We start from the raw sequence: 18,529 nt of genomic DNA on the forward strand, positions 1-18,529 counted from the left end.
TATATTTATATAATTTATCAATACTTAAAAGAAGCGTTTTTTTCCTTTAAAAATTACTAAAGTGATAGTTTTGATATCATATGAATGATATAATTTGATATCATATGAATGATATAAGTCTTATAAATGCAAAATAAATAAAAAAATGTATTAGATATAATTTGAATGATTAAAATGTTATTTTTAATATTTTAGGTGATTTAAAATAAAAAAAATGTATTGGATATAATTTGGATGATTAAAATGTTATTTTTAATATTTTAGGTGATTGTTGTGTAAAAATCTTAATTTTAAGCCAAGAGTGATTAAATTTTTAGATAAATTACTAATATTATTCAGAACTAGTCAATAAATCACTTTGAAGTTGAATTGGGCGAATTGCTGCCCACTTGGTCACCGCAGCTACGAGTCAGTCCTTCGGCCGGCTGTCTGCCGCCTTTCCAGGTAGCTGTTCTCGCCGGAAAAATCTCCGCTTACCACCATATCTCGCCTGATCCGGTGCCTATGTATCTGGTATGCGCTCTTCTTTACCTGGTCATAGCTGTCAGATCTGCTGTCTACTCTCTTCCCTCAAACCCTAAACAGTCTATTTTATATCATCTACCTCAACACCTGTTCGCCTTCTGCATCTATTCCGTCTTCCCTCCCACAGTTTTTTTCTTACCGCATGCCGATCAGATTATTGCTGCCGCTCTGCTGTTGCACTAACAGGCAGTGGCGGAGGCAAGACCACGGGTGAATGGCGAAAGCATAATTATAATAAAATTAAATTTCGTAGTTATCTAATGATTATGAGGATTACACTGTACCATAATCATTGTGACTGATGTCAGGCATGCTAAAAATTCAAACATTAATATGATATGAATCTTCTCAATTTTTGTTTAATAAACCTCATTCTGTTTTGGGAATATCTTGCTGTTCTCATCTTATGTCTTTGATCCACCTAACCTCTTAACCCTATATGATTAGTTTGCTCTTCAAGTAAGTATAGCTTCTGTTTGTACTTGGAATTGGATGCCTCTTTACTTCCAATAAATGCACTGAATGTCTATCCCATGCATCTGTCTTAGTTTTACTTGGTATGCTATCTAAAGCAGTTGTTTGCATTCTCCTATTACTACTTTTAATTGGTAAATAAGAAAGAAAAGGAACAGATAAAAAATGGGAGAATTATGTAGACGTTGATGATGAAACTACAAAATATGTAGTTGTAATCTCTGGGAAATATTTGTAATGTAGTTAATATTTGGCGTGCAATGAGCTTAATGGAGAAAAGTAGTAAGCATTTCAAATCTTCATCTGCTTGTACTTGTAACCTAGCACTCCATGTCCTCTGCCACATCACATTATGTCACAAAGAACTTTAAAAAAAATAATTATTGCAATGAGATAAGGATCACATCATTGACTCGTTATTACATTATTTATTAAAATGCTTATAATAAATTTTGCCATCATCGGCAATACAATGCAAATCCTAGGGAAAATCTATAAGGATGTAAAGTGAGGGCTGCAGTTATGTACAAGCATAGTAGGTCGATTGCAAAAAATAAATACCGCTCAAAATTCCTAATTCACCAAAAAAAAAAAAAAAAAAAAAAAAAAAAAAAAAAAAAAACTTTTGTATTTAGGATGGCTAGATTATCAAAGTTTCATAGGACTTTGGTTGATTAAACTGTGTATTAATCCAGAAAGGTATGGAGAAATTTTGTGAAGGAAACATTTTGGTTGCAGTCTTTTAATTTTTACAAGAACAGTTAATTTTACGGCTTAGAGGTATTTTTATGACTTCAATGACCAAGTGCTATTGCATTAGATTATACTTTGGGTTCAGATTGACAAATACAAGCTAATACAAACTCTTTGTTTAAATGTGAGCCTTAATGGTTTATAGGCATTTAAATGACCAAAAACCCAATGTTTAAAATCACTCAATTGAGTATTGGGACATTTTTTTATCAGGGAGACGAGGCAAAAGCGTGGAGATATTTGAGGCATAAGCCTTTAATTCAAAAAATTGCGTAAAGAAGAAAGGATTGTAAGTGTGAAGTTAGAAGTAACATTCTCACATGCAATCATATTAATACATTCAAAAGCAACATATTTTCATTCTAAAAAATTAAACGGTAATAAATTGCGCAAAAAAAATGTTAACATTCAAACATTTAATTATGAAATAAGGGGTTATACAAACATCAAACTGTCAAAATATGCTGAGATATCAAAATAAAATACTAACATGGTTATAAAGTGTGTAAAATAAGTTCAGCGTTAGTCTTTATCTCGCCAACATACTGTTCTCCTCTAGTAAAATAAGTTCAGCATTAGTCTTTATCTCGCCAACATACTGTTCTCCTCTAAAGTAAGAGTATAATAAGGCATCAACATTAGAATTTTTAAATTAAAAATTTTCATCACTTTCATTACACAATAAGTCTTCATTAGAATCAATGATATAATAATTGTCTTCAAATCTATCACATTCTCAGTTATATTCATATTCTCCCTTTCTTTATTTTCAATCTTAGTCATCTTCCTTTTTTTCCTAATCAATAATAGTCAACAAAACATTAATTCAATTTTAAATTAAAGACTATGTTTATGGTCAGAACCTCAATCAAATTAATTTTGATGGATGCATTATTTATTTATTTTTTGTTGGCTAATGTGTTAGTCATGAGGGTTTATAGACATGCATATTGATATTATATTTTAGTTTTTGTTGAAACAAATTTATGGACTTCCTTTAAAAAGTGAGGTGGGGCGTGCCTTTAGGCCTTCCTCAGCCTAGTTGATGCGCACGCCTTACCTGAGAACAATGAGGTGAAAGGCTCGTTATGACTATTTTGTAAAAAGAATTGAAGTACACCTTATATTGCACAATTTTCAATGAGGCTAAGAATATTATAAGTCATTTAGATTAAATATGATTGGCATGTTGGTGACATCTTTTAAAGACGCCACATGGTGTCTAGAGATGAGGAATCATCATGGCATGAGAGGATAGGTGGGCTTGAATGTTGGGATTAAACGCTGACAATCCATCTTATGGCAAGATGATGGGCAACCTCGAGATGAAATGATGAGTTGCCCTTAGCCGATAGAGGGAATCAGGTTAGTGAGATGCAACTTGGTGGGAGGATAAATGATGGCTAGGTGATGACGTAAGAATTGGCACAATATTTATTTGACAAGGTATATTTTGACCTATTTTGGGAAGAAGGCCTTGATAAGGGAGCTTCCGCTGATCATTGGATCAATAAATTTTGCATTTCAAATCGTGGGAATTCCACAATATCGTGGAATTAGCTGCTTTTTGCTAATGTCGGTGAGCCAAAACCTCTATTTCCATACTAATTCTATTTATGCTTGGATTTTTTCCCTTTTTGATTTTTTTTTATTTCTTTATTTCCAATTAGGTGCCTTTCTATTAGAATACTATATATGCGTTTTTTTTACGACGAAGCCTAAATGGAAGAAGCAACGATGGCAAGCAAAGGAGATCTGAAGAAATCATGAGGCGACGAGCAGACGAACGAACGAAAATCAAGACATCCTCCCTTCCCATCCTACAAGAAGGCTAGAGGGAAGGGAGTCTTGACAGTGCTCCAACAATTATCGGTGGTTAGGTAAAAATCTGGCTCTGATAACATATCAAAATCTTGATAAAAATAGGCTGAATACTGAATAGACTCGATTGCCTTTTCCCTTTGACTGAATATTAAATAGACTCGATTGTCTTTTCCCTTTGCTTTCATTACATTAAATAACAATCTTACAATCTATTTTAGGTACAAAATAAAGTGCATATAATCTATTTTAGGTAACTTAATAATACATATTTCTAATCTAAATATTCAGCTAAAAGGAAAATATATAAGAATAAAGATATTGGAAATAAGGAATATTCTAATTATAAAAAAACTCTTAATTTAGCTGCCTGATTTTCATCCTCACTGATTGACATCCCCCCCTCAAATTGATGCTGACTCATCAGAAAACATCAATTTGCCAACAATAAGTTGATAACATTTTCGTGACAAAAAATTCTCAAGCCGTGAGTGCCGAAGCCTAAAAGTGTCGAAGTCTGATAATGTCGGAGCCTGAGAGTGCCGAAGCTTGAAAGTGTCGAAGCCTGAGATTGCCGATGCCTCAGAGTGCCGAAACCTGAAAATGCCGAAGCTCAAGAGTGCCGAAGACCGAGAGTGTCAAAGCCTCAGAGTCACGAAGCCTAAAAATGCCAAAGCCCAAAAGTGTTGAAGCTCGAAGCCTGAAAGTGCTGAACCCAAAAATGTCGAAGCCCGAAAGTGGCATTATTGCAGGACGGGAAGGGAGGAACTATCACTTTGCCTTGATTCTCGCACTTCGAATCTTTCGGTCTGAAACTTTCTTGAGCCTTTGGGAATCATTTGTCTTCATCTTCAAACTCATTCCATCTTCATCGAGATTGCTGAAGCCTGAAAGTGTCGAAAAGTGCCGAAGCTCGAGATTGTTGAAGCCTGAAAGTGTCGAAAAGTGCCGAAGCTTGAAAATGCCGAAGCTCGAAAGGCCGAAGTCAAACTGGACGAAGATGAAATGGAAGAAGCAATCGAAGATGCTGCAGAAGCAGCGATGACTAGCGAAGAAGATCCGAAGCGTACGAAGCGAACGAGATCGCAGATTGCAGATGAAAATTGAATTGCAGACAAGATAACTAATTGCGGGATTTTGACTTTCGAGGGAGCGCCAATGTTGGAGGCGGATGCGGTGGTTGTGATGACGACGCTTATGGAAGCATTGACAATTTGTCATTGGAGAGGAGTTGCTCATCGGGACATGAAATTGGACAACGTGCTGTTTGATGGTGAGGGGCGGCTTAGGTTGGAGGACTTTGGATTGATAGATTTCTTCAAGGATGAGCTCGACAGGTTTGAGATTATTTGCGATGATATGGAGGGGAAATCACTTCGCAGATACGTCAAATCCAATTTATCCGATATGGATTGGCTTCGCCATGATCTTAAAAGTTCTATTGATTTGATCAATGTCGCCATCAGTGCCACACATCCTTCCAGCACGATGCCCTTTCGTCTGAGCAAGAGAATGATGAACGCAGAGAGCAGGTGAAGATGGAATGAGTTTGAAGATGAAGACAAATGATTCCCAAAGGCTCGAGAAAGTTTCAGACCGGAAAGATTCGAAGTGCGAGAATCAAGGCAAAGTGATAGTTCCTCCCTTCCCGTCCTGCAATAATACTTTCGGGCTTCGACGAGAAGGGAGTCTTGACGGCCCTCCAACGATGATCGGTGGTTATGACAAAAATTTGGATCTGATACCTTGTCAAAATTTTGAGAAAAATAGGCTGAATACCGAATAGGTTCGATTGTCTTTTCCCTTTGCTTTCATTCCATTAAATAATAATCTTACAATCTATTTTAGGTACAAAATAAAGTGCATATAATCTATTTTAGGTAACTTAATAATACATATTCATAATCTAAATATTCAACTAAAAGAGAATATATCAGAATAAAGATATTAGAAATATGAAATTTTCTAATTATAGACTACTCTTAATTTAGCTGTCTGATTTTCATTCTTCTTGATTGTCGTCTAATTTGCCGCCTACTGCTATTCGAGAGCAGAAAACAATAGTTTTTTCTTTCCAATTCATTGTCATCCCGTCGTTCATGCCTGATCTCCGCCGACGTCCCTCTTACTTCCATCACCTATCCTACAACCTACCTAACTCTTTCTTGTTTTATTAATATCTTCTAGGAGGTGTAGAACGATATCATCAGGTACTAGAGACCAACAAATCCTAAATTTTTAGGAAATTCACCTTCTTACCCCAAATTCAAAATTTCAAACAAAAATCCCACCATATTTAAGTCATTTCTACTGAGATTCCAGCCTCAACCCTAATTTTTTAAAATTCAATATTTCTGGCATCAATAAATTTCCACATTGACGCCCATCACCAACATTTAAGCCCCTTACTAACCTTTGATTTGCAATCCTATATCTACTGAAAACAGGATCGTGGAAAATGACGTCATGTCATAAAGGAGAAACTTACAACGAGGTGTCCGGGAGTTTATCACGGAAATATGTTGTGGGAATAGAAACTTACCTTTTTTGAGAGGATACAATCCATTGAGGTCATCCATAATCATTATGTTGATTTGTCATATTGAGAGGAGGAAATAATTCTCTTTTACCATGCAATTTGTAGTTACGAAGAATTAAAAAAAAATGACGTCATGTCATAAAGGAGAAACTTACAGCGAGGTGTCCGGGAGTTTATTACGGAAATATGTTGTGGGAATAGAGACTTACCTTTTTTGAGAGGATACAATCCATCGAGGTCATCCATAATCATTATGTTGATTTGTCATATTGAGAGGAGGAAATAATTCTCTTTTACCATGCAATTTGTAGTTACGAAGAATTAAAACCTTAATAAGTTGGACATGGAATATAACAGAAGAATTCAATATTTTAGAATAAAGATTGATTTACCAAATTTTGACGGTTGCATGGATCTGGAAAAAATTTTCAAGTGGCTCCAAGCAGTGGAACTTGTTTTTGAATAAAAAGATATCCCATCTAACAAAATGGTAAAGCTGGTCGTCATTTAGTTAAAGAAAAGTGTTTCTCTTCTAGCTGATAATTTCAAGTGATGAAGAATTAAAACCCCATTGATTTGAAATGGAATATGAGAGAAGAAGTCAAGATTTTAGAATAAAGGTGGATTTACTAAATTTTGACGGTTGCCTTGATTCAGATGAAGTCATGGAGTGACTCCAAGTAGTGGAATATGTTTTTGATTACAAAGACATCCCGTCAGACAAAATGGTAAAGATAGTCGCCATTAATTTAAAGAAAAGTTCATTTTTGTAGTAGGAAAATTTGAAGTATCTACGCCAGAGTGAGAGAAAAAAAAATATTATTTAGTCCAAGATGGAAAGTGAAATGCAACACATGTACCTACCAATTTATTACAAACACGACATATTCTTGAGATTTCAACAAGATCTCTTAGTAGAGTTGTATCCAACCGAGTTTGACCAATTTATGTTGAAATGTCGGCTAGTAGAGCTCAAGGAGAACAACATAGCTTGATATTTGAGGGGATTGAAATCGTCTATTGACAATGTGGTACAATTACAATGTTATTGGACATTTCAAAATGTTCAGACGCTAGCCTTGAATTTGGAGAGACAATTAATCAGTATCATGTCCACACCATCTTTCAAACAGATTCAACCATCAGAGCTGGTAACAAGGTTACACCCATTGTAACACCTAAACAAACCCAACAAGAGGAGGAACCTGTACACAGTGGAGAAAAATTGAAAACATCTAGTACTCTTAGATTTGTCCCAGCTAAGAAGTGTCTCAAGTGTCATGGTTTTGGGCACATTGCATTTAATTGTCTAAATAGAAGGATGAATTCTCTCACTAAGCAGGAAACAATTAAAAAAATTTACAATGATATAGGGGAGAATGAAGAAGCCAAAGAGGAGTATTTGCTGTCAGTCGACGAGTAAGAGATGCTAGTGATTCAAGCCGAGCCAATGAGAGAAAATCCAACTGGGTGAGCATTGGTTGTTCTAAATGGTAGTGAGTCTTAGGAGTCGATATCTGAAAAGAGGCAGCCCTTGTTGAGGGAGTCGCTCGATATCTTGATCGATTGTTTACTTCTTGGGTGACCGCAATTGGGAGTGATTCAGCATACCACATATTTCATTTCAGAGTTGATTTTTCCATATAGTATTTTTTTTTATCATATCCGCTTAACCGAGTACAAGGAGTGGGAGAAACATATTACAGATTTAATGACTCTAAGCTTGATTTGCAAGAAAATCTGTGTGCAATTTTAACTCTGGTTGTACCAAAAGAAGATGATTACTTATTCTATCAGGACAATCTTTAGAATGACGTATGTGCTTTAGAGTTGAATGGAATGGACATGAGTATAAATATTATAGTTGGGCTTCCTCAACCACAACACTGCAATGACTTTATTATGGTGGTAGGTCAAATTTAGAAGCTTCCAAAGAAGAAAATGAAGCTTCTCCTAGTCGGGGAGAATGACACGGGAGCATCCGCTGATCACAAAATTTTTTTCCTTTTATATTTTTTCTTTCTAATTATTTATTGTCAATTAAATGTCATTCTATTAGAAGACTATAATTTGTGTGTATTTTGCTGTTTAAGGAGGATTTTAATTCTATTTATGGTATTTGAAGATATTTTCTCTTGTTTTCTCTATTGGAATGTTATATCTTTAGATTTTTTTTCAGGTGGTGTTCAGGTGGTGTGTTTGTTAGCTAGATAGGATCGAAGTGGTATTTTGTCCCAGACATTTGGAGGTCTCCTTTGTCGTTCAATTTACTGTCTACTGTTGTTTGACAGCAGAAGACAACAGTTCGCTTCCAATTCGTTGTCATCCAACTGTTTACACCCGATCTTAGCCGACATCCCTTCTTTTACTTCCATCAAATGTCCTACAACCTACCTATCTTCTTGTGTCTTAAATGCCTTCTAGGAGCCCTAAAACGGTATCAACCCTTATATGGGAAGGAGTTTGGGTCTACCTAAAAGAAGCTTTAATGAGTTTCTATTTTTGGACAATAGCCACTCGACAGTGAGTGGAGGGAGGGTTGTCCGGTGGGTGACTTAGTGATGGATTAGAAGAGGTAGGTAGATACACACTTCAAGTGGATGAGGGGGAGGGGTTGCTATAGCATTGGTGGTGGGAATTAGTGTGTGGTTGATGACACTATAGCCTGAACCTTGAGAGATAACAACGAGAACCATAACTCTTAATGAGAAAGAGGTGTTAAAAGATAACTGGCACAATGCAACAAAAAGAGTTAGTTGTTGACATAGTGAATCAACAAGTACATAAACACAACAATAGGGTAATGGGAACAATATGTAATAACTATCTTACTGAAGGAATTCTACATCAGTCTGCCTAGCTTAAAAAAACTGGCTTTAATAAATTGACCATTTGATATTTATCAAGCTGATGCAGGCAAATTGTTTGTGTTTTTGCATGGAGGCTTATGAATCATCATTTTCTTACATGACTTTTAAGTATAACAAGCTAAACCATATGAAAGCTTGCACACTTATTGATGTGTCTCTTGCTTCAGGATTGGACGCAGGACTACCACGCGTAAGCAGACAGAGCGTCTGCTTGCTTGGACCGAACCGGTTCTCGCTTTCTTGTGTGGTGGAGTGCCTGCCGGCCCTTGGGCCCACACTTATTTATCATGTTGTTGTATATTTCCTTTCATGAGAATCCAGGGTTAGTTTTTGCATTTGATTCTTAGGGACAGTCTCCGGCGTCTTTTTTTTTCTCTTCGAGGGCTATATCCAAGGGTCGAGTGGTGCTTCCTTCCTGCAGTTTTTTATCTTCTAGTCATGCCATCTGCCTTTTGGTTTGCTGCTGTCGGCCGGGATAGCAAGGAGTTGCTGTCCCTGCCTTTTCCAACTCCATCCTTTGCCGCCTCCCGCCTCCCGCCTCCGTCCTTTGCTGCCGCCACCCAAAACTGCAGCCCATCCTGCTGTTTCTGCCTTTCCAGCCATCATTCCATCTTTATGCCACCTGGACTGCCTCTTATCCTGCTGTCTCTGCAGTTCCCGCCCACTGCCCCTTGCTGCAATAATACCATTTGCCCGCGCTACCGTCACCCGGAACAAACAACCTGCTTTTCTCCGGGCTCCCAGACACCGCCAAAACAGCCCACCAGACACCATTGCTGCAACACCTTCCTCCCACACCCTTCCAATCATTCCAGCTGCCTACCACCCCTTTTCAATCCGCGTAGCCGACTACCACCATCCCGGGATCAGACCCTCTTCCGAGTTTTCGTTGTCATGTATGTTGCTATTTCAGATTTCAGTTGTGTGGAGTTATAATTTCCTATTGATTTTGGTAATAATATTTGTTTTCCCGTTATTGTTGGTTATCTCCAGAATCATTTATAGTTTTTATAGATGAGCACTCAATGAGCTCAGAAACCTTAACATGTGTATACCAAGCTGGATAATTTTAATTCTTTAGAAAATCCACTTAGTTCCAAATCAGAAAATGTTAAATATATTTACCTTGGACAAATCAGCATTACAACTAATCCCTGTAAAATTGGGAAAATTTATACTCTGAAACGCCAAACTTTTTACTTGACAACATCAGAAAGTAATATTAAAACAGATTCAAGCCCTTCTTTCTGTGGCTCTTAATCAGCTTTGTAACAAATTCTTTATTTTGGAGTTCCATAAATTAATTTATATCATAAACAACAAAGTTGATATAGTAATGAAGCTTCGTGGGGTTCAAACCATCAAAATTTTGCTAGTAGCAATGGGCACTTGGGATGATAACAGTGACGTCCTAGATGTTCACTTGATCATGAAAATACTAGTCATTTTTAAGGATTAGGAATGCACCCTCTACTTTTAAAAGACTTGATATTCGTTCTTTTTTTCTTTGCTAACTGAGAATATGCGATAATTATTTATGCTTTTACGTGCTTACTTTCCTGTAGTTTGGTCTGTTATGAATAATCAGAACATAAGATTCTGGAAAAATCACTACTAATTTTGATTTGTCTGAAGTCAAAGAAGCCTTCTAGCTTGATGTAATTTGATTGAATATAGTTTAACTGATATCAATTTCAAATTAGCTTGAATTTTTAGGATTTTTAATCAAGCTTGCCCTACTGGAATGAATTCTGGCTTTGAGTCAATTAAGAAAAAAAAATTGAGCTTGTTTGGGCTCACTTTTATTTATTGTTATTATTTTATTTTTGCTTTTATTTTAAAAATGTGTTTGTTTAGTGTATTTTTTTGCATTTTTTTATTTTTTATTTTCAAAAATAAATTAGCTTGCTTTTTAAAATACTCAAATATTCAAATTTAATTTTGATTGTTTTTAAGAATAACTAAAAATATTATAACATACCAACTATGTTTTATTTCAAGTAAAAACACAACAAAACAAAGCAAAATAAAAATTAAAAAAAATGAAAAAATAAGTCAAAATGATCCCAAATGTCTCCCTAAATTTTGAGTTGCATCAAACTCATTTGAATTCAACTTAATGTCAACCCACTAATAGGCAATGTGTTGGTGTTGCTTTTTGTTATTTGACATGCCTGTCTTACTATTAAGAGATAAGATATACTTTAACAGATTTTTATATAAATTTCTTGCTTGTTTTTCCATTTTTCTTGTTCTCATTCACTTCAAAAAACACTGATAATTTTTCATATTAGTGTTGCTGCTTTATATTAACTTGCAAAATTTTCAGTTTTAAAAATTGTCTTTAAATGTCAGGTTTTAGTACAATTTGCGAGGCTGCAGAAGGAGCATGTTTGTGCATTCTGATGTGGTTATGACCAGCTTATTTCCAGTAATGGGGCAATTCTGATATTTTCTTTAGCTTAAAGATATTTTGTCAAATGTCTCAGTGATAAACATGACTTCTTACCTCAGCAGCCTCCAGGATTAGATACATTCAAACTTATCAAACAGAAAGGAAGTATGCGGTTGTCTTCTTCACTACAAGATCTACCTACTTATACTAAAGTAAATTCTGAAGAATGTGATTCTGTAACAGATAGAAGTTATAACAGCAAATCTTCACGTGTTTTACAAAGAGAAGCTGCTACTTCAAGCTTTTCAAAGGAGAAATCCTTATCAGCCTCTACATCTATATCTAAGCAATGGATACGTGCAAGCATATGTTTTTCTTTGCTTCTCCTATTATTTTTATTTATGTACGCCTGCTCAATATATTTTAGGAAATCTTTCAAACATGCGTCATCCAAGTACTATGTTGTCCTTGATTGTGGAAGTACTGGCACTAGAGTGTATGTCTATCAGAGCTCACCAGTTCAATATAAAGGTGATAGAGTTTTACCATTTTCATTAAAATCTTTACCCGAAAGCTTCCAAAAGAAAGCCATTTCTCAGAGTGGTCGTGCTTATCGACGAATGGAAACTGAGCCGGGTTTTCATAAACTTGTACACAATGACACCGGTTTGAAGGCTGCCATCAATCCACTTCTGAAGTGGGCTGAGAAGCAAGTACCCGGTCATGCTCACCAAAATACTGCCATATTTCTGTATGCTACCGCTGGTGTTCGCCGTCTACCAAAGTCTGATTCACAATGGCTTCTTGACAAGGCATGGTCTATTTTAAAGAATTCATCTTTCTTGTGTCGCAGAGAATGGGTCAAGGTCATTACGGGAATGGAGGAGGCTTACTATGGATGGTTAGCTCTTAACCATGACAAAGGCATGCTGGGATTGTCACCGTCCAAAGGAACATTTGGTTCACTTGATCTAGGAGGTTCATCATTGCAAGTAACTTTTGAGATTGACAAACCTGTTAATGATGAGACTGGTGTTAATTTGAACTTAGGACCTATTAGCCATCATTTGAGTGCATATTCACTACCTGGCTATGGACTCAATGATGCATTTGATAAATCTGTCTTTTACCTTCTCAAAAGGCTTGCCAGAACTGGAAAACCTGTCTCGACTGCTGACAAAATAGAGCTTGAGCATCCATGCTTACAAACTGGTTACAATGAAGAATATTTTTGTTCTCAGTGTGCTATGGTAAACTCTGAAGAAAGTCTTCTGATTGGAGGTAGAGCTGTGGGAAAAGGTGCTGCTGGATTGCCTATTAAATTGATTGGTGCACCTCAGTGGGACGAGTGCAGTGCACTTGCGAAGCAAACAGTTAGCCGATCTGAATGGCCAGACTTAAGCCCATCCATTGACTGTAAACTAAAGCCTTGTGCTCTTAGTGACAGCTTACTTCAGCCTCGTGGAAATTTTTATGCCACTTCAGGTTTTTTTGTGGTCTTCCGATTTTTTAATTTAACCGCTGATGCTTCCTTAAATGATGTTCTACAGCGAGGTCAGGAATTTTGTGCAAAAACTTGGACTGCTGCAAGGGGAAGTGTTTCCCCGCAGCCTTTTATAGAACAATATTGCTTCAGAGCTCCCTATATTGTTTCTCTCTTAAGGGATGGATTGCATATTGAAGATGAGGATGTTTTCATTGGCTCTGGAAGCATTACATGGACATTGGGTGTTGCCTTGCTGGAAGCTGGACAGGCATTTTCAAGCAGAATTGACAAGGGTTTCAGAATACTTCATACAGATATAAGTCCCAGCATTCTTCTTCTATTACTTGTGATGTCAGTTATTGGAGTTTTATTTGCACTCTACTGTGTTAACAATCCAGTCACAAGAACTTGGCTTCCCCAGCGTTTTTATCTTCCATTGTTTAGAAGAAATAGTGCAGCTTCCTCTGCAAGGGGAATCCCTTCTCCTTTTGGCTTGCCAAGATGGATTCCTATCAATACAGGTGAACCTTTTAACACATACTAGCAAGAACTTAATCACTTATGAACTCTAGACATTACAGCATCAAGAGTTTTTATATCTTGGTTATAGAACCACACATTTTACGTGGGGTAAAGTAAAAAAAATAACTAAATAAAATAAAATAAAAAAAAGGAAATAAAATAAGTCACTTGCTCCAGCTTGATTCACCAAATAACTGCCCCTGCTATTTTTTCCCTCATTTAAATATTAAAAAAAACTTATTTGAAGCTTGGAGAAAAGGGCTTGGATCGGGTCAGTTACAACGGAAGAACCACAAGTGAGCGAGAGAAGAAACTGCCCCCTCGGTTCGACTGTTGGAGAAGCTGGCTGTTCGCAGTGCAGAAAAGCCCCCTTTGCCCTTGTCATCTCACGATACACTAGTGACTGGAGATAGTGAGGAAAGCCACGATAGACATCCCCTATTGCAGGAATTGCGCACAACCGACCTACTGTTCCCTTTCCACTTCGCCTTCTTCCTCCTTATTCTAAGCCAATCTTGTACCTGTCTTCCTTCTTCGTTTACGCACGTCACCCCTCCCTGCGTGAGTGTGATTAACTAGTGGTAACAATAATGACGCGATCGCAGTGTATGATGACATCCGAAACTCTCGCTCTTCTTTTCATCACAAGTTGAAGTAGAAACCCCCTTGTCCACTCTTCTACTTGCCTACTTCTCATACAGTCACAAATAGAACAAGTGGGAAAAGTAGTAACGGGATTGCAATATATAGAGACTTTCAAAACTTTTCTATGTTCTTGTTCACACGTTGAAATTAACCCCCAGATCGCCTGTCACTACTTTGCTTTCTACCTATGTTTGTAGGAATCCTCCTTCGGCCTCTTTCTTCTTCCTCTTCTGGGACATCTAGCCAGAAAGAGAACGACGAGATCGTAGCTGCAATCGTGATTTTCGTTAACTGGAAAAGGAATTGCGGTGTACAGAGGCCCAAATCACTCGCCAGACTGCCGCGATTTGCACTAAATGGGGGAAGCAATGATGAACTCGTGGCATATAAAGATGTTTTAACTCCCGTATTATTTCTACTTCTGCCACATCTCCTTGTCTCTCTCACCGAATTCCTCAATCTTTCTGCCTCTGCCTCGCTCGATTGATCATTTTTGCATTGACCTAAAATTAAGAGCTTCTCATTTTCTCAAAACCCATATTCGTTGCTTTTTGTCAATCTATAGGACCTCCTGAACCGGGCCTTCACTAGTAATGTTATTAGAAGCCGAGCACTCAACTGTATAAAAAGAAAAATGTAAGAATTGTGTTTTACATTTAATTTATTGTCATCTTTGATTGTCGACGTCAACACCATTGGATTTTGAAAAGATATAAATGCAAGATATCAGGTTCCTTTCAATTTTATGTCGAAAAAGCGAAGGCTCGTGTGCGTCTTATAAATCAGTGGATTAGAAGATCTTTTCCAGCCAAAAATGCAGGAAAGGTGAAGACCCACATGCGTCTTATAGACCAGTGGATTAGAAGATCGGACCACAGTGTTTCGCAGCATTGACCAGCACATCTTATAGACAGTTGGGTAGGCAAGCACTCAGATATAGTCTATTAACTGGGGACGACGCAGAGATGTTGCCGAAATTTCTAGTGATTTTGGACTTGTTAAATAATTTAAAATTTCGACTTTGTAAACTTCTAAAATCACCAAAATTAAATTATTTGAATTTTTAAACAATAATAATAATACTAATATTTACGATTTGATTGTCAAGGCTAACAAATGATTTCGAAAGTTTGAATTCCTTAAAATTTCAAATAACTCAAATGTGAGAATTGGGAGGACTAAACTTAAATTGAATATCGAATTATATAAATTGGGGCCTGAAATTGACTTGAATATAAAGTATCATAATTTTGTGGCTATGCTTAGATAGATTTGGTATGGAATATAATAAATTGGGGTTAAAGCTTGATTGGGTCTAAGTTTAAGAGCTGGTAAATCGACTCAATCATGAATGGATAAATTAGAACTAAATTCAAGAATATAAATGTTATTTTTTTAATGTTAAACTATGACTTCATATGTTTAAATCACCACCGTATTCACAATACTCCTGGTAGTGAATAAAAGGCGACCATTTTAAGCTATAAATGAGTTTATATAAATGCAAGAGCATTTTTTGAAGTATTTTAAAATTTGAATAATTTCAAGGCATACAAATTTCAAGAATGTTTTCTAAAACAAATATGAAATGTAACACTTGGAGATCCATGAAAGTATTTTATTACTTGCATGAGTTAAAGTTTGGATATTCTTATGTAAATTTAGAATATCTACATAAATAAATCAGCTATGCTTAAATTGAAACTGTTGCATATGCCCCTTTATGAAACAAACAGCCTCTTAAGCACATATTTTAAAGTTAGCATCTAAGTCACACAAAGTATGCAAAGTTTTTGAAAATGTGCTAGCATATAAAGTTAAACGTTTGCATGTGCTCCAACCAATGTATAGAATGTTCAAATATTAGGTTTGACAATGCTGTGTAGGCTAATTATGCCGCTTTGTCTATAGGGCAAGGTTATAAGTCCCACACCACTAGTTCGATCATTCTCATCGCAAGGGTTGGAGTTGACTAGTATAGTAAATCTAATAACGTACAAATTCTAAAGATAAAAATTTAAAAGTCCAAATCATCAGTCCAATATTCCTCCTTTTAAGAACAAGAGTCGACATGACATACCCTGAAAAGACTAAGGGTTTGTTTGGGGCAGCTGTAGCTTATTGAATAGTTTGCTGATAATATTATTAAAAATAATCAACTAATAAGCTAGGTAGAGTAGCTATTACAAATTTTTATTTTTATGGAAACACTAGACCGCAACTAGAAAGCTGCCACCGCACCTAGATAGGTGCGGTGTGAAAATGTTATTTTCAGCGTTTTGAAAACGCATAAGCTGTCAAAATGCAGTTTATCCAAACAGACCAGGTGCGTTTTCAAAACGCCACCGCACTAAATAAGTTGTCTCAAACAAGCCCTAAACTAACTGCCACTTCAAATATAAATTTTTTAAATGCTTCAATCCTTGATGATGGCCAACAAAAACAACAACAACTTGCGTCCTATTTATTGTCATATTTTCATTTAGTTCTAATAAATTAGGATCATTTTTTATACAATAAGCCCAAGTCTTCCTAGGTCTACCTTTACCTTTCTTAACATAAGTCGAATTTAGAACATCTACTCTCCTACAAACGTATCATCAGATAATCGATTTTTAATGCGACCAAACCATCTAAGACGACTCTCTAATTTTGTCAGCCACAAGAGCTACACCAACCTTATCACGGACATATTCATTTCATGTTTTGTCTCTAAGTGTAAAGCCACTCATCCACCTAATCATTCTCATCTCGGCAACACTTAACTTAATATTATGCTTCTTTTTTAAAGGCCAACATTCAACACCATAAAACATTGCAGGCCTCACCATCAATTATGACTATTATAACTAAAATATTATTATACATATGTGATTACCAACTTTATAATTATATAATCTCTAATTGAGGATAAACGTTTACATATATTTACAAGTACATATTGGATTACTTTGACTAGACAAGACCACATGATTTTTTCTCCAATAATTTTTTTCATATAAAAAATCTCGGCATTTCCTGATACAATTATTTTTTTTCAATTGTGTGTCTGTCGCCTTTTGTATCTTCATGTAATGCTAATACATTAATATACTACTTTCCCGTCGCAAATTTTCCGACTCACCATAATAATAATAATAATAATAATTGATGCATGTCGAAAAATTTGCTAGGAAAATATTTAGTCAACCCTCCTTCAGTTCACACACAAGTAACAACTCTAGTATACATATCTTTAATGACTTGAATATAAGTCATATCAACACCTTTCTTCCCAAGAACTCTCCAAAGGATATTTCTTGAAACCTTATTGTAAGCTTTTTCTAAATCCTTAATGATGACCGTGTTGATAAAAAATTTCTACCCGAAGGGACCAATCTCTTAAATTAAAATTTTCAAAAAAATCAACTAAAACTTATGTTAAAATTCAATCAAGAAAAGCTAAGCAAAATTCATTCACCCTCCGTAACAGTTTGTTGCGGGTGATAAATTTCTCACCAACTTCAGCTCAAAAAGAGCTAACATCATATTAAATGCATTTCTATATTCACAATCAAAATAATTAAATGTCAGTAAGGAAGTGACCTGAGTTTTTTGTCCACGTGGTTTGACCCAAATGCTCCACAAATTATCGGTTACGACCAGAGCTCGTTGACCGGGCGGTTGCCTCCAAATGACACCATTATATTACAGTCACTGTCATAACTCGTATGCTCTCAAATGATTTTCTTCTCTTTGAATTGTCAATCATAAGGCTACAAACAAGTGATTGACACAACATTTTATTAGCTAAGGTCTGACTTAAAATTTATCTCCTTAGACAAACATCTACCTCATTTCTACAAAGATTTCTTGGACGACACAACCCATGACTATTGACAAGAATCTTTTTGTCAGGTTGGGTCGATTACGTTCTCTGACTAAGTAGATCAGAGACTGACGATCCGAGATGACGGAATCATGAGGTCTTGATTGGGTTTTGTCTTCATTTCTTCACCATCTACTTTAAGCTTCAAGTGATGAATTTTGCAATTTAAATTATGTATTTCTGCTATTATATATTATATTTTTAATTCTTAATGACTAGTCTTAATCGAAAGTGCTCTCTCGTTATCAGGAGGGGTAACCATAGGGGCTTGCGCATATGGGAAACCTCGAACTCTAGATAAAAAATTTCTCGCTAAATGAGGGTGAAATCTCTGGGTAGTGTCTTATCTACAATCCAATATGTATTCTGAAAATTCGACCCTCCTAAGCTTTCTCAAAACAAAAATAAAATAAATGCAGAGAGCTATCCTGCGGAGTGGTCGTGAATTTTTGGAGTCCGCAATGCACATGAGTATCGCCACCTGCACATGTGATTACTATTTAATTGACAAATGACTTTGAACTCTGACACAATTGATTAAGTGTTTGTGACTCTCTCTCTCTCTCTCTCTCTCTCTCTCTCTCTCTCTCTATATATATATATATATATATATATATAAATAACACAATTG

General features: G+C 36.1%; 2 protein-coding genes across 6 annotated transcripts in view; both read left to right on the forward strand.

The window, feature by feature from the left end:
- The first annotated feature begins 369 nt into the window (after positions 1-369).
- Positions 370-18,529, forward strand: part of LOC110021366 (probable apyrase 7) — a 25,254-nt gene continuing 7,094 nt past the window's right edge. For 4 of the 5 annotated variants that reach the window (XM_020719830.1, XM_020719828.1, XM_020719832.1 and 1 more), the window contains exons 1-2: positions 370-513; positions 11,338-13,384. In XM_020719830.1, the coding sequence (XP_020575489.1) occupies positions 11,545-13,384 (1,840 nt within the window). In that variant the 5' untranslated portion in view covers positions 370-513; positions 11,338-11,544. Of the gene's footprint in view, positions 514-9,149; positions 9,305-11,337; positions 13,385-18,529 lie in introns of all 5 variants that reach the window. The other variant, XM_020719831.1, reaches the window with a different exon arrangement.
- Positions 4,732-5,109, forward strand: LOC110021416 (CBL-interacting serine/threonine-protein kinase 24-like). The gene has a single exon (XM_020719900.1). The coding sequence runs from the start codon at positions 4,732-4,734 to the stop codon at positions 5,107-5,109; it is 378 nt and encodes a 125-aa protein (XP_020575559.1).

Source organism: Phalaenopsis equestris, unplaced genomic scaffold, assembly GCF_001263595.1.
Source record: "Phalaenopsis equestris unplaced genomic scaffold, ASM126359v1 Scaffold000134, whole genome shotgun sequence".
In the NCBI taxonomy this organism is placed as follows: Eukaryota; Viridiplantae; Streptophyta; class Magnoliopsida; order Asparagales; family Orchidaceae; genus Phalaenopsis; species Phalaenopsis equestris.

Bases quoted from the DNA above. Each gene is read 5' to 3' on its own strand.
- LOC110021416 (XM_020719900.1), top strand. From the start codon at position 4,732: ATGTTGGAGGCGGATGCGGTGGTTGTGATGACGACGCTTATGGAAGCA.